Here is a 25,000-nt window from a genome sequence, read left to right as displayed (position 1 = left end):
GTGCTTGTGTATGTGTGTGTGTGTATGTGTGTGCCTGTATGTCTGCCTGTGCATGTGTGTGTGTGTGTGTGTGTGTGTGTATTTGTGTGTTTAATGGGGGAAGGAATGCATGAACGCCATGTCAAACATGTGGAGCCGAGAACAGCCCTAGATGCTGACCCTTACTTTGTTCCTCCTTAGGACTGGTTCTTTTTGTTGTTCATAAACCAGGGAAGGCGGCCTGCAAGCTTCCTGGAATTCTCCTGGAATTCCCATCTCACTCACAGACTCATGCTACTCTGCCTGGCTTTATGTGGGTTCTTGGGAACTCAAACATAGGTCTTCAAGCTTGCACACTGTGCTGGATAATTTTATGTCTTCATGACACAGGCTAGAGTCATCTGAGAGGACTGAGTCTCTGCTGAGAAAATGCCTCCATAAGGTCTTGTTGTATGCAAGCCTGTAGGGCATTGTCTTCATTTGTGATTGATAAAGGTGGGCCCATCCCATAGTGGGTGGTGCCATCCTGGGATACTGGTCCTGGGTTTTATAAGAAAGCAGGCTGAACAAACCAGAGGAGCAAGCCAGTAAAGCAGCACCTGCAACAGCCTCTGTCTTCTGGCACCTCCCCTGCTGGAGCTCCTGGTCTGGCTTCCTCCAATGAGGACCACTGAAGTGGAAGTTAAGTGAAACTAACCCTTTCCTTTTACTTGCTTTGAGTCCTTTTAGTTGCTTTTAGTCACGGTGTTTCATCACAACGATGGTAATCCTGAGGAGGAGCCTCAGCAAGCACTTTTACCCAGCAAGCCATCGCCCCAGGCAAGGTCACAGCCAGATTGACTGTTTCCTAGGTCAACAAACTATCCGTATTCACCTACTGCTCCTCACATTTTAGCTGTGAAATTAAAATAAGCGACCTCATGAAGCTGGGCCTGGCAAACGGTGACTATATTCTGCCACTGTATTAACGGTGGCAACTACATTCTGCCACTGTATTAACAGTGGCAACTACATCTGGGCAAGAGACTGAAAGAAGAGGGCAACTTATTTGTAGGCTGGCAAAAGCCTTTTGAGGCCGATTAAACAGGTTTTACAAAAACTTCCAAGTTCAAATTGCTTAAAAAGATGCAATTGGCACCATTAATAAACATAGGGTTTAGTAAATAAGAATTGTTTTTATTATTATTTATTCATTGTTTTTGAGATAGGATCTTAATATGAGTTAGGCTGGTGTGCAACTCACTCTGTAGACCAGCCTAGACTCAAACGCAGAGGTACCAATTTGTCTAGCCTCAATCCCATCTGCTCTGCCTCCCAAGTGCTAAGTGGTCTAGCTCCTACTGTCTACTTTGGTAAGATAATACCCTGAAATACAGAAAAGATGGATGTAATCTGCTTGTACGGGCACAGACTGTAATCCCTGCTTTCAGAAGGATGAGGCAGGAGAATTTTAAGTTTTAGTCCAGCAATGACTGTAGTGAGACCCCTTCTCAAAGAAGAAAAGAGGAAAGAAGGATGCAGAGAAGAGAGAGGAGGAGGAGAAGAGAGGAGGAGTGGGGGGGATGAGGGATAGGAGGAAGAGGAGAACTTGTATTATAAATATTTACTATTAAAACACATAGCAATATGGAAAAATAAGAAAAACAGCTTGCCTGAGACATTGATCACATGATAGTTCACAGTAACAAACTTTACATACACTTCAAATGCTATCAGGAAGAGTAGAGCTTTAGTGAGTCTTGGGTAAGTGATTAAAACAATCCCAAAACTGCCTGACAGAAAGACAATGTCAGCTAACAACAGCGTGAGAAAAACCAGGGAAGGCCCAGGAAGAAAGTCACAGGCTCCCGATCTATGTGCAACTGGTCCCCAGAGTCATGCATGACGTTTCCTGACGGCTTGTATGACCAAGTCCAGTGTCTCTGACAGTGTCCGTTTGTCCTGGAGCTTATGCTCTGATTCCGACTTTATTCCCTTCTTGACAGATTACCTTGTCCTTGATCTATTCAGTAACAGTTCACTGGGCTCTTTAGTGTGTGGTAGGGAAAAATAATCTAGAGTCACAAGGGGCTCATTGCACAGGACCAGAGATGGGTTGTATTGATTTCACTCACTCGTTTTCTATATTTAGAGACAGCTACCCCTCGCTTCCTTTCCTGGGTCACCAGCCTCTCTCCTCTCTGGCAATATTAATAATTCTCAGTCATCACTTTTTCCACAATTCTCCCCTCCCCCCAGCATCCAAATGCCTGGTTCTCATTGGTGGTGTTTCAACAACACCCAGGACTTACTTGAGTTCAACGCTGGCATTCTGCTGCATCTCTGTGAAATTCCTTGTCTTCATAAGTCCCAGCAAAGATGAAATGTTCTGGTGCACACTCTGAAGAGCAGAAACAGGTGGCTGGAAATCCTCATGCGTGGTCTGATTCAACGTTGCCACCTTCTCCGTGATTTCTATGGAGAAGATTCACCACTGAGTAAGTCTCTTCTGCGTAGACAGCAGTGAATGGAAGCGTGTAGAACGTTCTCTGGTGAGAAAAGCTCTGAACGCCTAGGCTGGACTGGACCTCTGGGCACCCTGTGCACCCATCTAACAAGTCACCCCCACCCCTGGGACTGGGGATTCCTGGTGTATTTAATGCCAGTGTTCCTCTACAGCCACAAACCCATTAAGGCTGGCTCTGTGTTCCCTACCATGTTGCCCTGTGCCTGAGCAGAAGTTTACTTTGCAGTAATATCTCCTGTACCAAGCAGTATCTACCTGGCACCACTCCTTCCTGGAGCGATTCTCGTTCCGATCCTTCTCCTACTCATTCCCCATAAATCTCGTCGGCACTGTGCTCTGTGCCTTGAAAGCTTTGCATCATAGTTCTGAATGAATAGTGCAGATAGTTTCTAATAGTCAAGAAACCGACCACAGCATGCTAAATGGTGTAAGAGACCCAACTACAGAGTGGCAGAAGTACTCTGAAAGGGTGGTTGGCACCAGGCAGGAGACCCAATCCTGTCAGCTTTCTTGTGGGTAAGGAACATGGATATAGCATTTCAACTTTGGTGTAACAGGGGTGGAGATGTGGATCTGAGAGTCAGGCGTAGGACAGAACATAAAAGGGAAACACTCTGCAAGCCTGTGACCTGGACATTCCTGGATGCCTGTGCTATTGGATGTCCCAGTCCCTTAGCCCTAGGAAGCCCAGTCTCATACTGTTCATACACGTCGCATGGTGAGCATGACTCTGACTATCTATAAGCACAATCCCCAGTGGAGGGTCTGCCCACACTACCTTTGATGTTTGCATGCAGCTGCTCAATGAACGTGGCCAGGGCTTGACTCCTATTGAAAGTTCTTTCCATGGCTGCGTTCACCCACTGATGGCTCCTTAACACTCTAGTGAGCTGAGCAGAGAGTATGTTAGTTAGCTGAGTGTCACTCACATTTCTGAACTCTAGCTGTTACCTCTTTTAAGCAACAAAATATATCCAGAACTAGAAATATATATGCCCTTGCAAACCAAGGTTAATATTTATGGGCTCAAAATTTGACTAAGTGGGTATTGGAATCACTTTAGACACATTCACCATGAGAAAAGGAGGTTTATTTTTATAAATAATCTAAATGCCTGGCAGAGCAAGATGCTTCCTGTGTTCATATTGCTGTGGTTCTCAACCTTCCTCATGCTGCAACCCTTTAAAATACATTTTCGGGCATTGGGGTGACCCCCTCAACCATAAAGTTACTTTCGTTGCTACTTCATAACTGTAATCTTGCTGCTGTTACAAACTGCAGTGTAAATATCTGTGTTATATCCGGTCTTAGGCAACCCCTGTGAAAGGGTTGTTTGACCCCTAAAAGGGGTCATGACTTACAGGTTGCGAACCTCTGCCATATGGTGAAAGCTGTCTATTCACATTAGCATCCAATTGTAGACAGTCACATGTTATTGAATGACAAGACAAATGACTTCTGAGTGTATTCTACACTGACTGCTTTGCCTGGGAAGTTGAATTCAGCAAAGGGCCCAGGCTTCTCACAAACTCTGTGACAGACTTGACTTGAAAAGGAAGACGGCTCAGTTATCTTTAGCAACACTTAGGGTAAGAGAAGACAAGCAGCTAAGCAGACCACCTTGTTCTTCCTCTGCACCTATGGCGACAGTGACCAATCAGGAGCCTTTCCCACCACAGCAGGGGAGTTCCTGGGGTTAGAACTGTCTGTTGAAATGTATCTGATGTAGAGCTAATCAGCACCTCTAGAATCTGCCAGGTGGGACCCGAAGGCTCCCAGGGCTGTGCTGGAAGGCGGGCCAGAGCTGGATCTTTATGCAGAGAACATACCTCCTTTTGTAGATTTTCCGTTTGCTCTGCGATACCTTCAAGCTGGGTGTCTGCTCGAATCTTCTTGGCATTTTCCTTTAACAAATACCTCTAAGAAAAACAAAAGACAGACATTACACTGCTTACACCAATTATACTGCTTACTGTATCACATTTAAAGTGTTCCATTCTTCAGAGAGTCATGGGCTAATTGCTCTTTGGTATGCAGAAAGGCATCCTAATTTCTTTTAAGAGTTACATAAAAGAAAAGGACTCCTGTTCATTCACCATCATCCTCCAATTACAGCAACATCCCTCCATGCTGCCGCCTTCTGGGCGGCTCCTACACACAGAATTTATCTCCTACGGACATAAATTCAAACGCTGGTCTCTTAAGCAGAATCTGAGATGGGTGCCATTTTGTAGACCAAATACAACTTTATTTGACTGTCAAAGTTATAAAATATTAACGATAATTGTCAAAACATAAAGGTGTGCTTACTAGGTTAAAATTAAAATGTACCCAATAAGGAGAAGCCATTACAATGGTTTATAATTAAGTGCTTAATCCATTCCAACATTCTGACCTCTCCTCTTGTCTGACTAAATCCTTTCACAATGCTATAGAGAGGTTACATTGCTATTTAGGAGGCATGTAGGTACACTGCCCAGTTTCACTCTGTTGGTAAAAAATAGAAACAATTCAGTTCACATTCCTACCCCCCAGAGAGTGTTGGATACAAACACAAAGCATTGTTAGGGGATCAATGGGTAGATTACATTAGAACAAACCAGTCAAGCTTAGTTAAAATCTGAGTCAACTACTACTTAGTTAGCTGATAAATTCAAAACAGGGATATTCAAGTTATATCCCGGTGACCTAACTGGCAGCGCACACCACTTATTGATTGGATGTATGATGGTTGGACTGGGAATCGAAATATCTCTTCCTTTCTGCCTTATGTAGAATTTTCTAAATGAACATAGAATCCCCATCTTTCAAAAGCACACTTGGCTATATAATATAAAGTAGTATAAAAATATTTGCTGGAAATTATCAGCTCCTTCCCAGTACCAGTGTGTGAGTGTGTGTCTGTGAGTGTGAGCATAAGTGTTGTGTATGAGTGTATGTGAGCATGAATAAGTATGTGTAAGTATGAGTGTGTGTGTATGTGTGCATGTGTTAGTGTGTAAGTGTCTGTATGAGTGTGTGTGAGTTCATGTAAGTGTGAGTGTGAACATGTGAGTGTGTGTGAGTGTATTTGCCTGTATGAGTGTGTATATGAGTTCATGTGAGTGTGAATGTGCATGTGTGAGTATGTATGTGTATGAATGCAAGTGTATGAGTGTGTGTGTGCCTGCGAGAGTGCGTGTGTGAGTTCATGTGAGTGTGCATGTGTGATTGTGTGTGGGAGTGTGTGTTTGAGTGCATGTGTGCATGTGAGTTTGTGAGTCTCTGTGTGAGTGTGTGAGTGTGTCAGTGCTGTGGGAGTGAGTGAGCACACACTAAGGGGAAAACTTCTATCTATAAACTAGAGCTTAGTAATGACCACATCCCTCTTATTGCATGATACAGTGAATAGATTATTTTAAATTATAATATGGAGGTAAAATATATAATTTAGCAACATTTTTCCAATTAGAATTAGCATTCCAGAGGAGAGTGCTGCCTCTGATTGAATTTCTTAACTTTCTTTGCTTTTCTGACCAGATCCCTTGATAAAAAAAAAAACCAAAGGATTGGCCCTCGGAGACTTTAATAGTTCGCCAAGGAGGAAGATTATTTTTTGTGTCCTGGAACTCTAATTAAAAATAAAAACACGTAACATAAAATAGCTCATCTTTGGTATAAACCAACAGTAAAGAAGATCTGATTCAGGGTTATTTCTAGTATTTGTACTTGAGACAGCTTTTTCAAATACCTAGAGGTCTATCAAGGGAGGGGTGGCACCTAATTCCAGAAGGTAGGACAAGATCCATGGGCAGAATACCCAAAGAGGTTTCTGAGAAGCAATTCCATCAGAGTTCCCAGAAACCCAAGTGAAGTGTGGGCTAAGGTCACTGTCACTGGCCACGTGGGGGGCTGAAAGTTTGGGGAGACAAATGGCCCCCACTCCTTCTCCCTCAGTGACAGATGTTCCTATCCACTGTCTCTGTATCCCTAGCACCAACCTGGAAATATTTAGTTGTATTTTCCAGATTTTCCAGGACCCCATATGGAGCAGGGGAAACGCCCGTGAGGTTCAGAGACAGAACAGCATCGCCGGCAGAATCCAGGTCGTCCAGCAAGGTACCTACACACTCGTCATCACAGGCTTGAAGAGAACACAGGGGAAACAAAGCTAAGGCCTTGATCCCTGAGCTTCACAAGTCACGGTATTGTAAGGAGAACACATACTCAGGGCCCCACGGACCACACAAATCTCATTTTCATTTCAGACACGGGGGGAGCTGAAATCCTCAACCAGGTGACTGAGACCTGACAAAGTCACACCCTCATGGTCACAAAGAAAGAACAGCTGAGCCTGAAGCGGCCCAGGGGCTAGCACTCCTTCCTGCCACTTGAACCTTCATTCCTCTCAACTGGGACTGGTTACAAGAACCCCCAGGTCCTCTCCAGCCTTGTCTCCACAGACTGTGTGTCCCAGGACTTCCTTCTCAAGCGCAGAGGGCAGTGGGGGGACAGAGTGAGCTGATTCACTTCTCACTGACACCGAGATGAAAGTGAAAACCTTCCCCAGTGAGTATCATGGGCTAGCATTCTGATGGCCCACTAAGACTTCCCAGGGGACCTTGTCTTGCACTTGACAGAGATATCCATCAGAACCGGAGAAAACTAAAGAGGTCTGAAATTCGAGCAATACAAAGGACAACCCCAGGGATGTTCTCTCTTCTAGGATGACTGATCCTTGGTTTCAGTAAAGGAACAATTGACACTGCTAAATGACGCAGCCAAGATTATTAGTTGGGTGCCTATAATCGCAGTCAGTACTTGGGCAATTGAGGCAGAACTGTGATGTTCAAAGCCAGCCTGGGCTATATCCCAAGAGTCTACCACAGTCAAAGGTGTCTTGGCTTATTCATGCACAACTAAAGGTTCAATTCAGTAGGTTTAACGGCAATATGTGTTCAGGAAATGTAACAAAACTTAAAATATAGTGTGAGATGTGTGGTATCCCACTGACCCTGTGGGTACTGTAGCCAGGTCCCTCCTCAGTGAGGGAAACCCAACTTTAGGCACGCACACAGGAGAATCACCTACAAACACAGTTGCTCTCCATCAGGATGTGTCTTGGCAGGCATTCCTCACAGTGGAGCCCCGTAGCTCCTGGCTTGCAGACACACTGTCCGGATGCACGGTCACAGTCACTGTGGACAGAGCCTCGGGGGTCGCAATCACACTTCTGGCAGCTGCCACCTGCCACTCGAGGGCTGCCGTGATAGCCTGCAGAGCACCTACAGAAGAAGCAAAGAGGGACAGAGCCATTTTCCAACCAGGCACCCACACCAGCTCTGCACAGGACCATCACCTATTTTTGTCAAATGAACTGCAGAGCGCACACTCACTTCAGGAAACCTTGCTATGGGATAGCAATGTGGTCTCCTGTCTGTACAAACACACAGATGTGTAGTGACCCCCAGATTGCTATCATAAACAGACATCATATGCTATAAAAAGAGCAAGCATTCCTATCAGCCCCTTGTGACAGGCCAGTGGCATACCTTTCACAGTACTGTCCCTCATAGCCGGGGAGGCAGGCATTGCACCGGAAATCAGTGTCACCTTCCAAGACACAAGTGGGGCTGAAACTGAAAGAAATGATTTTTTGGTTTTTTGGGTTTTTTTGTTTTTTTGTTTTTGTTTTTTTTTGTTTTTTTTTTTGTTTTGTTTTTGTTTTTTCAGAAAGTTTCAGATAGTAGCTTCAAATCTTTCTTAAATATTTATCCATCCTCACTGTTCGAAATGTTAAGTGATTATACTCCATGGCTAGATGAGTTAGAGCTTAAATCAATAGAGCCAAAGGAACCTGCAGGCAAGATTATGGTCACAAATCTCTTGTCTCCAGTGTTGGAAGAGGCGCTTGATGCCAGGCGGCATCAGGTAAGTGCTACGTAAATCAGTCTCATGGATTATAGATAGCTACCCAAGAAAGCTTTCCTAATCAAAAGGGGTCTTATTCCCAGAGGAGGAGTTATCATATTTATTAGCTAATGGTAGAATTGACAAAGCATGGAAAACGGGAAGATGGAATGTTGACGGTCATTACAGTTCCACAGGCTGTGGAGTTGAGCAGAGAGGACCAGCGCAGAGAGGTTGAGTTCTGTTGGAACTCGGAATGAGTGGCTGGCAGCCATTCACAGACCAGCAGAAGTAACCCGATACAGCTAAGTGGCTGGCTCCTTGTTGGCCACACCCTCTGCCTCCACAGGATAGACTGCCCTGCGCCACCAGGAGGCGGGAGTGGATAATTGCAAACTACTGAAACCTCACCCAAACCTAGCAAGACATCTGGTCTGGTTCCTTGTTGGGGAGTAAGCTAGATGTCCATGGCAAGAGTTACCAGCCCTGCACCACCTCTGACATCTCTCTCCTTAAATAACGAAGCTTCAAGGAAACGCAGATACATAAGAAATAAACCAAGCAATCTGGGTCCTCTCAAAGTTGCTCGTTCTCGGGCTTCTTAGGTAACCACTAAGGGTTCGCGGGTGATTAACCTTTCTTGAGAAACAAAGTCATTATCCAAGCCATGTGAACTCTGTAAAGCAGATGTTGGAACAAGCAAGTGTGCACGTCTCTGCGTGCACATAACCACTGTCCACAGAGGTGGAATACACATACAGAAATTATTTTTTTCAGAATGGTGCCAACATTGCCTAATCAATAGCACAGGCAATGCCATGGCCCCGAAATAAGTTATTGACTGACATCATGTATCTTTTCTCAGGGCTTGTGTGTTTCATCCTAGGCATATGTATACACAACCCTAGTCCCTTACGTCGAAAAGTAACTTCATCACACAGCAGAACACATGGCAGAGAGCTAAAATTTGTCTTGGAAAACCCCAAAGGTCTATTTTTAAACTTGGTTCCATTCTAACACTCTATACCAACACGATGCTTTCCTTTTGTAGGGATCCTATTCAAACGCCCCCGAGAATACATGCTTCCCCTTAACACGTGCTTATCTCCCCCACAGAGACGACATTAGCAGAGAGCACTCAGAGCCCCCTGGAAAGCGAGGCCAGGAATGGAAGCAGCCCCTGTACATGAGTGGAGCCGCTGTGTCCTGCTGCCCCAGCCCAGGCTTACCTGAAAGGGGGATGATGAGGACAGGTACACGGGGTGCAGTCTCCAGCCAGCCCAGTCACCTTCCCATAGTAGCCAGGAGCACACAGCTCACAGTGGTCCCCAGCTGTGTGGTCCCTGCAGTTCTGACGTTCCACATTTCAAAGGAGGAACAATGGAAACAGTTAGACATGAACGTTACCAGGTGACAGCTCTGTCACCAACAATGCTGCCTATCATAGAGATGCTCTTAGGGAAGATGTGGCATTTTTCTTCATATTTCCTAGGGCTCTGGAAGCTTTTCCAGATCTGTGACCTTTACTTACTATAAGACTATATCAAGTTGTACAGGTTAGAAGCTGCTAATACATTCTACAGGAGGAGAACAGACCCAGCACCCAATACAGTCAGGACTCAGCTCCTTAAAGTGCAGATCTAAACAGAGGCCCAACAGTGTGTCCACCAGCCAGTTAGGGCTTGATGTGGTTTAAGTGAGAAACGTTTTGTGCATTCGGGTGCTTGGTCTCCAGTTGGCACTTCTGTATGAGGAGAACTTAGAGAACATGGAGCTGTGCAGGACGAAGCAAGTCGGTGGGGTTAGCCTTTGAGAGTTTACGGCCTCACCCCATTTCCAGTTCACTCCCTGCTTCCTGCTTCCTGTGTACGGGTGACACATGATCTCTGAGCTTCTTGCTCTGGCTGCCTGCTGCCTGCCACCATAAGGACTCCTCCTCTGGAACCAAAACGAAAAATAACTCTCCCTTTTGTTACCTCACAGTAACAGAAAAGTAACTAATTCAGGGTTCAGTATTCATAGGCAGGGAGCTGTGGTGGCTACTCTTCCAGAGATCCTGAGTTCAATTCCCAGCAACCACATGGTGGTTCATTATCAGCTATAATTTGATCTGGTGCCCTCTTCTGGCCTGCAGGCATAGATGCAGGTAGAACACTGCATATGTAAATACACAAGTCTTTAAAAAAACAAAAAAATAAAATTTTATTTCTGTTTCAACTGATGAGGATAGGTTTTGTTAGGATCTACTTGGCCTCCTTAATGGGTCTCCCTTCAGAAGGTGTATTTGCAATCTCTTCAAAAATAAATTGCAATAAATACTTGTTTCACCCACAGAGCAAGACTCAGACAAGGACCAAGTACTAGAAGATGAGATAGGACGGAAGGTGTTCTCCAGGGAATGTCAAGTCCAGCACAAAATGGGTCCCCAAACAGACAGTGGATTCTGGCCTCCTGGTGGCTGTCATTCTAGAGAATGAGCCACCCCAGAGAGTGGCAGGGAGACAAGGACCTGCTACTGAGGACTAGAGTTGAGGAGGCATCAGCTGCTGAGGGAAGACTTGGGAGCAACACCAGCCACTTTCCCAGTGATGTGAGCAGGCTCGCATGCCTTCTAGGTAGAGATGGCAGCAAGGACCTCCTGGAGGTCCCTGGAGGGGCTGCCTGGTCCCGAGCCTTCTCCTTTTAAGTCACACTGATAACGTATAAACTTAGGTCAGTTCCCACCCAAGCAAACATACCAGGCACTTTCCAGTTTCGGGGTCACAGACATCGCTGTGGTTGTTGCAACTGCAGGGCACACAAGGAGCCAGCAGAGGGCGGGCTCCCCTGCCGCCGCTTTCTGGGAGGTTTCCTCTGTAGTACCCGGGAGCACAGTCCTCAAGGGATGCAAAAAGAACAAGAAAGTTAAAATCTTGGCACCAGGGTGAAAAGTCTTCCCCCGTGAAGAGAGATAGCTAGCAGTGCATGACAAGTGCCACACCACTCTGGGAAAGAAATGCAAATCAATCCACTCTAAGAGGATGCTGGCTTGTCCCCACAATCACACCTATAGGGAAACTGAGGCAGACGGACTCCTGTGAGCTTCAGTCCGGCCTAGGCTATGGAGTGGTTTCAAGCTAGCCAAGGCTGCGGGGTGAAAAATACCTATCTCAAAACACTACCAAAAGCAAAAGTCCCAACTCTGCACAAATGCCAAAGTAGCCAGGCAGAGTGTGCTGGGCCTGGAAAGGAAGTGGCGTGCTTGTGTGCAGCTGGTGCAGAGGAAAGAGTGTGCAAGGCTCTCTAGAATTAAAAGCGACATTAGCCAAGACTAGCAAGTCTACTTCTGGTGGGCTCGGAAGAACGGCACGAAGGAACTGGGAGAGACAGACAGACACACTCCCGTCCTCACAGCAGCATCCACAGGAGCAACCCAAGGCCCACGGAAAAACAATGAGTGTGTCCACGTGGTGGGATACCAGTCAGCCTCAAAAAGAAAGAAAGCCTAGCATGTGTTAAACATGGAGGAAGCCCAAAGGCATGGTGCTAAGTGGGGAGAGCAGCCACAAAAGCAGAAATACCCCAGGACTCCACTTGTATGGGGAGCTAGGAGTAGTCAGGGTCCCAAGAAACAGAAAGCAGGCGGAGGGCTGGAGTGAGGGGTTGCTGGTTCAGATTGACAAGAAAAAGTAATATTCTAAAAAACAATTGCATCCCCAGAACTCTGAGCACACTGCACGCTACCAGATCCTATACTCAAAAGTTGGTGGAGTCCATAAATCAGAATTTAAACAAAATAACACTTTTATTTACTTATCTATTTATTTAATTTGTTGGTTTTTTTTTTTTTTTTTTTGAGACAGGGTTTCTCTGTATAAAAGTCACATTGTAGATGCTCTTGTGTTCCATTCCCTCATGCGGGATTGCTGTAAATGAGTATATTCTAGCTTTAAGTCAGGACACATACGTGACCGGAAAGCGACAGTTCCTTACCTGACAGGAATGTCCAGCGGTGCCAGGAGGACAGACACAGAGCTCCAACAGTGACGCCACCTCACCCTCAGGGGACAGCCCTACAGCCTTCCTGCCAACCTCCATGGAGATGTTGGCAATTCTGAGGCACCGTTGTGAAGAGAGGCGGGAGAAGAAGCATTAACAATGTGACAAACTTCAGGAAACACTGTGCAAGGTTTAGCATTTATGTCTGTCCTGAACCCCAGACCTTTCCCTGTGGAGTAGCTCTGCTTACAATTGCAAAGCATGTCAGCCTGCAGGAGAATGTGGTTACAGAAAATAGGTCCAAGTCTGAACACCTTCAAAACCCTGCCAGGACTGCTCTGCCTGGCCCTGAGTATATCTCCTTATGGCGTATCAGATGGTAGCCCATGGGAAGTAGCACTGTCCTTAGACATGGTTCCAAAAAGAAGCAAAGAAAGGAAAAGAAAAGAAAGAAAAAGAAAAGAAAAGAGAGGAAAAGAAAAGAAAGGAAAAGAAAAGAAAAAAAAGACAGCTTAGCTTTCGGGGGTCTAAGTAATCTTTATAAAATCCGTTCTATTTTACCTACAATGCCACCATGTTGGACTACGGTAAGCCCTGTTGCCATGGCAGGTGGATAGTCATAGTTAACACATGCCGTTCCATAATTACTGTGTGACAGTCCTGATGGAATACCTTCAACTACGGTGTCCATAACACAGTCCCCATCTGAGGGCATGCTTTTGAGGGGGCATTTTGCTTCCCATCCAGGCTCATTTGGTTCTACTTCCTGGCTGCTGTGAAGTGAGCAGCTACTATGTGATGGAACCAGCCAAACAGGCGCAAACCTCCTCAGCTATGACCCTCTTGAGGTCTGGATGAGAAATATCGCCAAGCGGGCTCATATATCCCCTGAGGGTGGTGCTGCTGGGGAGAGCATAGAGCCTTAAGAAGTGTGAGTACAGCCTTGCCAGAGGGGACCTATTGCTGGGGGTGGACTTTGAGGGGTGATAGCCTCACCCCACTTCTAGTTCATGGAGCAGCATCTTCTTTGTGGTTAAGCTTTCGGCCCTAAGCGCCTGCATTCATGCCCCCCTGCCGCTATCTAGCCTTATGGAACTGGAAATCAAAATGAACCTTTCCTCTAGAATGTACATTGGGTCTGCGTGTTTATCACAGCAACAGAAGAGCATCAACCACAGGGCCAGAAAGAACCTTTTCCTCTCAGGCATTTTATCCTAGCAACAAAACACTGACTAACAAGCCATCAATATTGAACAAGGTTTAGATAAGGGTCAGAGATCTATCTATTAGTAAAGACATAGGTCATCGGAGTGAGGGGACAGATCTTCCACTTCTGCACTAAATCACGAAACCACACAAGGTTCTAGGAGCTCCCAAGTACCTGCTTTGCTGCAGTCCTTGGCCGTACGATGCTTTGATGAGGATGTACTCAATATTGCTAAGGACAGACATAAAATCGGAGTGTGTGACGTGTTTCTCAGACACAGAGTTAAAATATTTCCAAAACTCCTGTGGATGAGAAATGTGACCAATTAAATTCAGAGTTCACACCTTCACAGACACACAACCTTAAAAGGAGAGCACAGCTCTCTCTGGACAGCTTCAGACATCAGCCCTGCTCTGGGTAGGTCAATGAACTGACAAAGATTGGCTGTAACCTAATGGCAGGTGGTATATACAAGGGGAAGACACATCCTGGGCAGGGCAGGGCAGGCAGGGCGGGGCGGGACGGGGTGGGGCAGGTGGGGCAGGGCAGGGCGGGGCTGGGCGGGGCAGAAAGATGTATAGTTTCCTCATGAGACTAGAAACAGTATACAATGTTAAAGCCTAAGGGTTGTTTCTGGAATTTTCATTTGATATGTCTGGACTTCAGTTGACTTGAACATCCAACGCTATGGAAAGCAAAGCTATAGATAAGAAACAACTACTTTAGTTTGGCTTTCTTGAAGCAAAATATGAATCGTTCTTAGAACTTTCTGTAAGCCCCCTGGAGGTTGTCTCCCAGGTCCTCCCAGCTCTGGGCTTTTGTTAGTCTGTAAGTTCACATCCTTACAAAAACATACGTGGGACAACCATACATCACCTCTTTCATCCCCACTTCGTAATCCTGTCTCACTCCATTCTCAGGCGCTGGGGCATCCATATAAATGATGTGCTTCCTGGCCCGACCTCCTTTGATGAGGACTTGAGGCTCGTAGTTGGATGTTCCGGTGCCAAGTGTAGAGTAGAAAGCCACACTGTATTGTAGTTTCCCACCGTAGGCCAAGAGCTAACAACAAACTCATGTTATTCCTCTGGGGCAGCCTTAGTTAAAGGACATTTTATGGAAAGTTTGTCTCATTACAGGAAAGGCATTACGCATTACAATGTATCCAGTTGCGAGCATGTGTAGGGAATCTGCCTCCACCTACTGCTGCTTGTTACCGGTCTGTGAGACAGACTAAAGCTAGTCTGGTGGTTCCACCAAACGCAGTCTGAGAAGAAACCAGTGAGCAAAGAATTCTACTTTCAGGCTCTTTGAATTAAAATCATCTATATCTATAAGATCACTGGGGTAGATTTATAATATTTAAAGATCAAAGTGAGACCACATGGTGGTGTAGATCAGTTCTCCTAGCACCCGGGACACTGAGGCTGAGGACTGGAAATTTTGCAGCTAGCCTGGGCTAGCACACCAAACCTTATCTCAAAACAACAACAACAACAAACAAAAAAACAAAAAATAAACAAACAAACAAAAAACCGGAATAACATAAAGACCAGAGTGAATTCACATACTCATAAACAAGGTACTGCACTGAAAGCCATCTATCATGTTCATAAGAGGCAGCTTGCCAACTGACCACCACTTTCTATACAAGGGCTCCCAGGTTAGATCTAGCACTGCTACTGGTGACTACCCTATAGACTTCTTGAATTATTGCTTTAGAAAAGAGAAAAATAATGCAAATTAATGAAACCATAAAAGCTTTAAAAATGAAAACATTTGAAATTCCAAGTCTTTGTGGGGATTTTTATAAGCACAGAGCATCCCCACCTTCCCTCAGAAGAGTGGTTGGATATCTAAGTCCTTTAGTGACAGGTAGGAGGATTCCCACCCCACGTTCTCTCTGGGAACAGGAAGGGGCTAGGCTGGGGTGTGCTCACCTGATCTCCCTGGAATTGCTTTGGAAGCCGCCAGTAAAATGGCTCTGCATAGATGTGCTGGCGGACAGCCTCTGCGTCCAGCAAGGTGTCAGGAGGCTGGAAATGCACGCCTTCCATGGTGCCCTTGAGGTTGCTCTGTGAAACCACATGCAGGAGGGGCTGATCGGAGGCTAGAGTTACCTAGAGGTGAGAAGGAGAAAGACAGAAAGACGTGCTTTACTTTAGGAGCTAAGTCCCCATAGCTCAGTGGGCAGCAGCGCTTGATGTATAAGCATGAAGACCTGTGATGCAATCCCCAACACTCTTGTAAAACACCAGGTGTGGCTGTATGCCGATCTGTAACCCCAGTGGCATGGGGTTGCAGAGACAGAGGGATAGCTGTGGCTTAAGGGCTCCTAACCAACTCCAAGTTTAAGGAAAGACCCAGGCTCTAGGGGATATAGCTGAGAGTAACAGAGTAGGAATGCTCAACATCCTTCTGTGGCGTCTGCTCATGTGCACCCCACTACACAGACACACAGACACACAGAGACAGACACACACACACAGACATACACAGACACACAGACACATACACACACAAAGACATATACACAGACACCACAGACACACGCACACACACAGACTACACAGACACACAGAGACACACAATACACACAGAGACAGACACACACATAGAAAGACACACACAGATACACACAGACACATATACACACACACAGACACACAGAGACACACAATACACACAGAGACAGACACACACACAAACAAACACAGACACACAGACACACACACACACACACATAGACTATACAGACACACAGAGCTACACAATACACACACAGACATACACAGACAGACAAACACACACACACACACACACACAAACAGACTACACAGACACACAGAGCCACACAATACACACACAGACAAACACAGACACAGAAACACACAAAGACATATACACAGACACCACAGATACACACACACACAGACTACACAGACACACACACACAGACTATACAGACACACAGAGACACAATACACACAGAGACAGACACACACACAAACACAGACACACACACACAGACACACAGAGACACACAATATCCACACAGATACCATACACACACAAACACAGACACATAGACACATAGACACAGACACCACACACACACACACACACACACACACCCCAGATTTGATCTTCAGATTCCTCCAGTGGTCCCCAGCTTTTCATCTAAAGCTTCATTTTAACGCCAAGGGGGAAAGACTTCATTTAGGTTGCAGGCTTGGGTCCGGATGACCAAGGCACTATGACTGATTAGGTTCAAACTATTGCTACCCTTGAGTATCAGTGACAGGAAGTACACCTTGGAGATGCTATAGTCATTTCTTCTTTCCAAGAAAAGCCTTTGATGGATCAGTTGATGGTGGGCATAGACAGCCTTTACCTCTACTGATATCACTGGATCCCAGAAGTGGTCAGAGAACTCTGACTCATATAGCAAACAAATCACTATCCTAGAATTTCTGATGTCTTTGTTCTCTCCCAATGCCCACCTGACTCCCAAAGGCAAGGGGGCTAAAACCCTTTCACTGTATGTATGTGACTTACCGGAGCCCTTACATAACCCTCCAACTCTGAGCAGACCTGAGACAGACCAAAGCAGAAGCAGGGGCTGCAGCCTAAAGGGTGGTCAGCTCGCAAGGCAAAGGTACCGGCTCGGCACTTGTCACACTGGGGTCCCAGGACATTCTCCTACAGGTGAAAAGAAGAGAAATTAATGCCTGAAAAAGAAGAGATGTGCACATGCAGAGACAAAACAACAAGACACACTGACAAAATAATAAAACGTGCATTGCTAAACTCAGTCTCTGATGGTCACACCTCTTGTTAAAGTCAGATGCTCAGAACTCCCGAGTTATGACTGAGCATCAGAACTATGGTGGAAGAAAGTGCAAATACATATTCACTAATGTGAATCTCCACAGTCTCTAGGTGATGCTGAGGGCCTCCAGACAAAACCCTAGGCTAAATGAAGGCCAGCCAGGTGCTTGCCATTCTGACTGACTGGAGCTAGGACTGTTGCTAGGAGACATGGTAAGACACTAAAATGAGCCTCTGTGAATCCTTCATCACCTGTAGCCCCATGCCACAGCCCAGCTCAGGCTGCCACCTCCTTCTCCTCTCAGAGATGACTAGAGAAGGTGACAATGATCTGGCAACAAAGCATGCTGGGAAAACCAATGGACACATGTGCAAATCAGAGTGACATTAAACTCTTACCTCTTGGGAAAATATTGTACATATTTTCCCTTTACTTTAGCAAGCACATATAACAATCACCTGTCCATGAGCATAGCTATAAAACCCCCAAATCTTCCCCAAAGCCTTGCTAGCTACTTTTTTAAAAAAAGATTTATTTATTTTATGTATAGAAGTACACTGTCTTCAGACACATCAGAAGAGGGCATCAGATTCCATTACAGATGGTTGTGAGCCACCATGTGGTTTCTGGGAATTGAACTCAGGACCTCTGGAAGAGCAGTCAGTGCTCTGAACCTCTGATATCTCTCCAACTCCTTGCTAGCTACTTTGTTTCTTCAAGAATGAATGAGTACTCAAGCCATGGGTGCATGCTACAGAGCGCTGTCTTCAGAGAAGTCCAGTCACCAGACACTTGTAAGTGGTAAAATTCTGTTGTAAGACTCTCTCTTCATTTCAGGAGAAACTCTGGGACTTGTTACAGTAACTTTAAATCTGTTCTCTCTTTCTTGGCCCTGGCTTTCGGAATGACAACTCTGAGACTATTCATTATTAAAGGCCTAGGCCATAAGCTCTGGCTCATTCCCTGACAAGCTCTTCGCTCACTTAACCAATTTAAACTATTCTCCGTCTACCATTTGATCGGTTAACCTCTCCTTCAGTTCTAGCCTGCTTCTGCCTTCTCATCTCCTCAGTGACTCCCTCAGCATCTCTCGGAGTTTCTCTACCTGCTGGTTTACATGCATCTCCTTGGCCGGTTTCCCCAAGTCTCTCTTCCATTTCATCTTTTATCTCTCACTGCTTCCCAGAATGCTCTCTCTTCCTGCCAGTGTCCCACCTCCTATTTCCTGCCCCAGCTCATTAGCCATCAGCTTTTTTGATTGACAGGTGATATCAAAGTATCCGAGAAAGGGTTTGAAACCATACTTCTAGTCATTAGAATTTATGTAAGTAGCCAGAAGCCCCCAAGGTGGGAAGGAGGAGGACAGGAGAAGGAAACTGAGGATCAAGGGCCCACAATACCTTGCAGGAGCAGATGCCACCATCTTCTGAGCAGCTGCAGAGACCCTGTTCCAGGTTACAGGTGTCAGCCAGGGTCCCCCTCATGTCACAGCCACAGGGAACACAGTCAGGAAAACTTCTGTAGCCCAAGGAGCACTGATGGCAGCTCTGCCCACCAAACCCTTCTTTGCAGGGGCACTGGCCTGAGAGGACATCACACTGGGGACTTGTGGAGCCTACAGCACTGCAACTGCAAGCCTGGGGAGGAGAGAGAGACAGGGGGAAGGGGAGAAGGGAGGGAGAGGGGGAAGGAGAGAGATACAGAGACAGAGAGAGACAGAGAGACAGAGAAAGACACACAGAGAGAATGAGAATGAGAATTAATATAAGGGCAGAATGTAAATGTCCTCAGAAAGTACTGAAACTCAGACACCAGAAAAACATCGTCTGGAACAATAATGTAGATGAAGTGACCTTGCACTGTTCCTAAGTGGAGCTGTTTTGCCAGGAACCGTGGGACAAGGGCTGCATGGCAGGGCTTGTGTGTACCTTAGTGACACCAACACAGTGCATTAAAACTCTGAACTAGAATTAAATCTAATGATGCAATCAGCTCAGCAAAAATATTTTAGAGGAGAAGTAATGTCCCCACTACTCTAAAACCCAACTATACCTGGTTCCAAGCTAATTAATTACAGGGCAATCGAGCTCCAGATTCAGCCCAATTCTCTAATGAAACTTTCGACAACTCCACTGGAAATTACATGTACTAGACGAAAACATAAAACGTAGACTAGACTAAAGCATATTTAAAGGTCAATATCTATATATCTATATATCTATATCTACATATAATTATATAGATATATTGATAGATAACTATATAACCATATAGTTATATAGATATATAGATGTATATTTCTACCTATCAATTTCACAGCTAAATTCTTGAAAAAAACCCAAAATAAAGAATTTGAAAGATGCTAACTCTCCTGCATTATTCCAGAGTCTATTATTCATACATTCATTTATTTAAAGGTGAGGTCTCCACTGTCTACCTCCACAGACTATCCTATAACTAAACCCAGGCAATCCCCCTGACTCAGCCTCCTAAGTAGCTGGGACTCCAGGTGCACAACCAGTGGTTCAAGTTGTACAGATTTTAAATATAAACCTTGACAATATAACTGCTTAAAGCCAGGTGACCAGCTAGAAGACAGATTTGTGGCAGGCAAGGCATGCTCACTCATTCCAGAGTAGTGACAGCACCCACCTGGCACCCCTGCTCCGGGTCCAGACCCCAGTATGCCTCCTCACACTCCTCACACTTCAAACCCTGAGTATGAGGTGGGCAGAGACACTCTCCAGAATTGGGGTCACAGTTATTCTGAGTATGAGCGCAGTCACAGGCTGAAACAAAAGAGGCATCACAGACTCAGATGGGGGATATAACCCAAGCTTGAGAGTTGATAGCACAAGATTATTACATTAGCACAATATTATATTATATATAGCACAATAATATTATTAATAATAATCAGAACCACTATTAAAAGAGATGCAGTGACTCCTGGGATCTCTGAGGTCCCTGATGTAGCTGCATACCCCAATATGCCACAGGTCTGAGAAGTCAACACAGTGGGACAGATATCAGATGGACAGGAGAACAGAAGGCTACCGTTCTCAACTTGTGGGTCGCAACCCCAGTGGAGGTTAAACAAGCTTTTCACATGGGTCACATACAACACATCCTGCATATCAGATATTTACATTGCAATTCATAACAGTAACAAAATTACAGTCGTGAAATAGCAAGGAAAATATGCTTGCGGTTGGGGGTCACTACCACATGAGGAACTCTAGTAAAGTCTCACAGCAGTAAGAAGGTTGAGAACCATTGCTGTAAGATCATTGACTTCTTATCAGCTGCCAATTGTATTGGATGTGACCCCCTAGTCCTTACAAAAGCTGCTGGGTGTGGGCTGCAATCAGGGTCTCAAAAACTAGAGCTAAGTTCACATAACAAGCAGGTTAGGAGCCAGGACCAAAGTGTATGCCTGCACCCTAAGAGAGGTTAGAAACAGAAAACAGGTTTAGAGCCCCACCGTAAAGACAGAAGAGTAGCGTTCACAGAAGTTATTCTGACGCCAAGAAAAGTGACAGGGCAAGTTTTACGGGAAACACTAGGCACCCCAGTGCTTACGTGTGCAGCCGCCATCCTGGAATGCATAGAAGCCATGTAAACACCTGTCACACTGTTTTCCAGAGACACCTGGTGCACAGTGACACTGTCCTTCCTCTGTGCAGTTGTCAGATGTGGAGCCTTCCACACTGCAGTTACAGGGCACACAGCCACGCCCCGTGTCCAGCCCGTAATAGCCAGACTGTGTCACAAAAGAGGAAGAATCATGGGGTTAGCGGCCTATATACACAATGGAATGTTCTCCAAGTCACATGCTAGGTGTTTCTCGGAATGGAAGCACATGCCTGTCCCTGGGCACACTGCATGCGTGTGCTGAGCACACTGCATGCATGTTCCCTTGATGGGGAAGACAAAGCACAGGGTAGCCAAACCTAGGGTAAGCTCTTCGCATGGGAATTCCAGTGCCTGAGGACCCAGGCTAAGTGTTGATTCTAAACACTGACAAGTCACTAAATAGCGTGCAATGCCCAGTAAACATCTTACCAGGCACTGGTCACACTGCTGTCCTGTCACGTGAGGTTTGCAGTCACACAGTCCAGTTTCCAGATGGCAGATGCCAGAAAGGGAGCCATTCTCATGGCAGTTACAGGCTAGGACACATAAGGCACATAAGGGCTTGATTTATTTCTGTAACTATAATTTTAGTAAAAGCTTTTTAATCCCCTAAGGAAAAGGCTTACACATTCAACATACCCAGATCACAGAGCTAACATACTTCACAGACAATGAGAGCTCCACCAGTGTGGGGATCAACCTCAGAAACAGGGGTGTTAGCTCTAGACCCAAACACTTGACAGCCCGAGAGAGGGACTGAGATCAGCTTCCTGGCTAATCCCAGGAATTCACCTTCCTGAGAACCTGGCTTCCCTCCAGCCTTCAGTTTGCCTTGGTGTATGTGGGACAATGTCCCGGCTTTGCTTGAGATCCTGAGAGACACAACCCTGCTGTCCTTTAAAAGGACTTACTCTTGCATCCCATAGCCTGACTCTGAACATGATTTCTACCTCCCAGCATACAGCCTGCAGGCTTCCCACACAGAGATACCTGCTCTCTAGCTGGAGATCTCTCAGCTAGCCCTCTCTCTTCTCCCACCCCTACCCCTTTCTCTCTTTCTTTCCCTCCCTCTCTCCCTCCTTTCTTCCCCTGTCTCTGTCTTTTTGACATATTGTTCTGAAGTATATCTCCCTGGCACCCCCTCTACCATGTCCCTCTCTTTCCCTAATACATCTATCAACCTCAACTCTAATTATCTGTCCTCCTGGTCTCTTACGTGCTAATGCATCACTTTTTGAAGTCTCTGGGACATTTCAAGTGCTAAATTCAGTGAGGAGATCTCAGTGTTCATCATGCAGGATCTTTCTTCAGAATTTGACCCCTCTACCACCCCCTCCCTGCATTTGAAATTAAGGTGTCCATGTTGCTGAAGTTCGGGTTGATGAGCTAAAACCATGCCCCTTTTCATCTAACGTGTGTCTACAATTCTATTTTTCTGTATGATTGGCACCACCTCATCTCTATGCTGCGGTAGGAGACCAACATTTACCTAGAATTGTCAAAATATATAAGTGGCATTATTATCCGTGCATCCCTTCCTTGAGACAGTTCAAAAACTAGACCTACACAAGGTGGAGATAGCAGAAATGGCAGCATGACCTAGAGAGGGGACTTTCCGGCTGAGTTGGCAGCTCTTGACTACTAGAGAGTTTCCTTCAGAGATGCGGGTCCCTTCTTTGCCACCCGAGCTTCGGTGAGTGGCCACAACTCCACCCACACAGTGGCAGCACTGAAGGAACTCCATGGGTTTAAAAGCAGAGTGCAGCAAACCAGGGGAGAAACCAGGGGAGATGGGAGTGGGTGGAGAGGATGAGAGGAGCTGGAGGGGAGGGAATTGGGGGCGAATGTGATACATTGTATGCATGTTTCAAACTCTCACACACTAAAGCTTTTTCTCAACTAAGCAAAAATACAAATGCTGAGGGCTTCGGTATCAGCCCCTAAGCTTGATCATCTCAGGCACGTGAGGCTGTCTCAGTGAGTGGGTTCTACATTATACCCAGTTTCAAGGCTCCAAACAGAACTTAGCAATTGAGGTAGTGCATGCGCAGACCACCAGGGAGTGTCACCACCATGTTTTCAGAAAGAAAACCCTGTCTAGACTTCTGACCTTCAGAGATAACCTCTAATTAAGCCACCATAGAATACGGAGTGAGGAGTTGAGTATTGAGTCCAAGTCTGACCAACAGAAGACCCGTCATCAGTACACAAGACAGATTCAAGATAAGGTCTCTGTGATGGGCTCATACTTGGCCCAGGGAATGGCACTATTTGGAGGTGTGGACTTGTTGGAATAGGTGTGGCCTGGCTGGAGGAAGTGTGTCAGTGTGGGTGTGGGCTTTAAGACACTCATCCAGGCTCCCTGGAAGCTAGTCTTCTCCTGTTTGCCTTTGGAACAAGATACTGAACTCTCAGCTCCTCCTGCACCATGCCTGTGGGGGTTGGGGGGCTGCCACGCTCCTGCCTTGAGCAGGACTGAACCTCTGAACCTATAAGCCAGCCCCAATTAAATGTTGCGCTTATAAGAGCTGCCTTGGTCATGGTGTCTGTTCACAGCAGTAAAATCCTAAGTAGGACATTCTCTACCAGGTCCCATCCTTCTGACAAATGTTACAAGATTCACATGGCAATACATAAGAACCATGACCCCCTTACTCAGGCACTCACCTCGGCAGTTTTTGGCAGTCACCGCGTCTCCATAGAAGCCATCTGCACACCTCTCACAATGGGCACCGTCTGTGTTCCACAAGCATTTCAGGCATTCCCCCGTGACAGAGTCACAGTGGCCAGCCTCCAGGGGATCAACATTGCCACTGCAGTTGCATGGTACACAGGTTGCCCCTGGCACGGTTGGGTTTCCGTAGTAACCATCTGCACATCTATATCCAAGACGGAAAGCAGGATCTATAGGATCGCTCAAGATATTACTGAGCCAGCCAGGGACTCCCTGGATGGTTAATAAATCAGACTGGCTCTTTCCCTCAAGATTTGCGATGGAAAAGAGGTGACTTTCCATCCTGACGGTTACAAATCTCCCTCGCCTCTTGTGAGATGGGAGCAGATCCAAATAAGCATAAACCCAGAGGATGTGCAACCAAGACCTTCTCTTGGCCACTGAGAATGTCACCCAGCTCTTTGGCAGGCTGAACCAGAACTAGGCGTCAAGGCTTACACGTGGGAAAAAACAAGACTGGCTTTTGGGTGCTCTTAAATCAGACCACCCGATGCCCTCACTATTGTCTGAACAACTGAATTCTCAGACGTGTGACAACCGTAACTACTGACTGACCTCCCTTGCCTTCGGCCATTGTCCTTGCTGTGAATACTGATGTGCTCCAGGAGGTAGAACACTGTTCTCTCAATAGGCATCCTGCTTTATCCATGATCTTATGAAATAACAGTAATGCACCAAGATGCCAAGGCCACACTTAACTACATATTCTAAGCACCCATCACTACACATTGTATGCATACATTGAATTATCACATCATATCTACAGGGGTATGGACCACTGCTATGTCAATTAACATTGAAGATTTGTGGATATTTAAGAAGAAAATATAAAATGTGTACTGAGTTTTTGAAACAAAGTTATTGCTCTTTGTGAAACTGGGGGTTGGGGTGGCACAAAGTACCTCTCACACCAGGCTCCTGAGTAACCCGGGGCACATTGGTCACAGACCATTTCCTCTCCATCGGTGAGGTGGCAGGTAGGGCTGAAGCTGTCAAAACATTGGAAATGAGTGTGATTGGCCAGTGGATGCTGCTTGTTTCTAAATATTTTAAAGGGTTGTTTTCTGATGCCTCTGTCCTAATAAATGCTTAGCATGTTCTCTCCCAGCCTTTAGCCCAGAATCCAGTGCCTCTGCCATGTAGCACAGCCTGACATACCTGTCACCTTCCTGTGTCTACTGCCTCCTCCTTCTCCTCCTCCTCCTCCTCCTCCTCCTCCTCCCCCTCCTCCCTCTCCCC

The 25,000-nt window shown here is 45.9% G+C and overlaps 1 protein-coding gene across 1 annotated transcript in view; it reads right to left on the bottom strand.

The window, feature by feature from the left end:
• Positions 1-25,000, bottom strand: part of Lama1 (laminin subunit alpha 1) — a 126,648-nt gene that overhangs the window by 35,874 nt on the left and 65,774 nt on the right. Inside the window, exons 18-36 of the mRNA XM_031368646.1 lie at positions 24,664-24,750; positions 23,695-23,906; positions 21,457-21,563; positions 20,974-21,154; positions 20,044-20,180; positions 18,792-19,028; positions 17,118-17,261; positions 15,500-15,679; positions 14,436-14,621; positions 13,734-13,861; positions 12,347-12,467; positions 11,113-11,250; positions 9,604-9,725; positions 8,017-8,103; positions 7,556-7,749; positions 6,466-6,608; positions 4,315-4,404; positions 3,264-3,375; positions 2,271-2,433 (exon numbers count right to left, since the gene is read on the bottom strand). Of these exons, the coding sequence (XP_031224506.1) occupies positions 2,271-2,433; positions 3,264-3,375; positions 4,315-4,404; positions 6,466-6,608; positions 7,556-7,749; positions 8,017-8,103; positions 9,604-9,725; positions 11,113-11,250; positions 12,347-12,467; positions 13,734-13,861; positions 14,436-14,621; positions 15,500-15,679; positions 17,118-17,261; positions 18,792-19,028; positions 20,044-20,180; positions 20,974-21,154; positions 21,457-21,563; positions 23,695-23,906; positions 24,664-24,750 (2,769 nt within the window). The remainder of the gene's footprint in view (positions 1-2,270; positions 2,434-3,263; positions 3,376-4,314; positions 4,405-6,465; positions 6,609-7,555; positions 7,750-8,016; positions 8,104-9,603; positions 9,726-11,112; positions 11,251-12,346; positions 12,468-13,733; positions 13,862-14,435; positions 14,622-15,499; positions 15,680-17,117; positions 17,262-18,791; positions 19,029-20,043; positions 20,181-20,973; positions 21,155-21,456; positions 21,564-23,694; positions 23,907-24,663; positions 24,751-25,000) is intronic.

This window comes from Mastomys coucha, unplaced genomic scaffold, assembly GCF_008632895.1.
Source record: "Mastomys coucha isolate ucsf_1 unplaced genomic scaffold, UCSF_Mcou_1 pScaffold14, whole genome shotgun sequence".
NCBI lineage: Eukaryota > Metazoa > Chordata > Mammalia > Rodentia > Muridae > Mastomys > Mastomys coucha.
The sequence above is the reverse complement of the archived record's forward strand: the minus strand, read 5'-3'. Positions and strand labels throughout refer to the sequence as shown.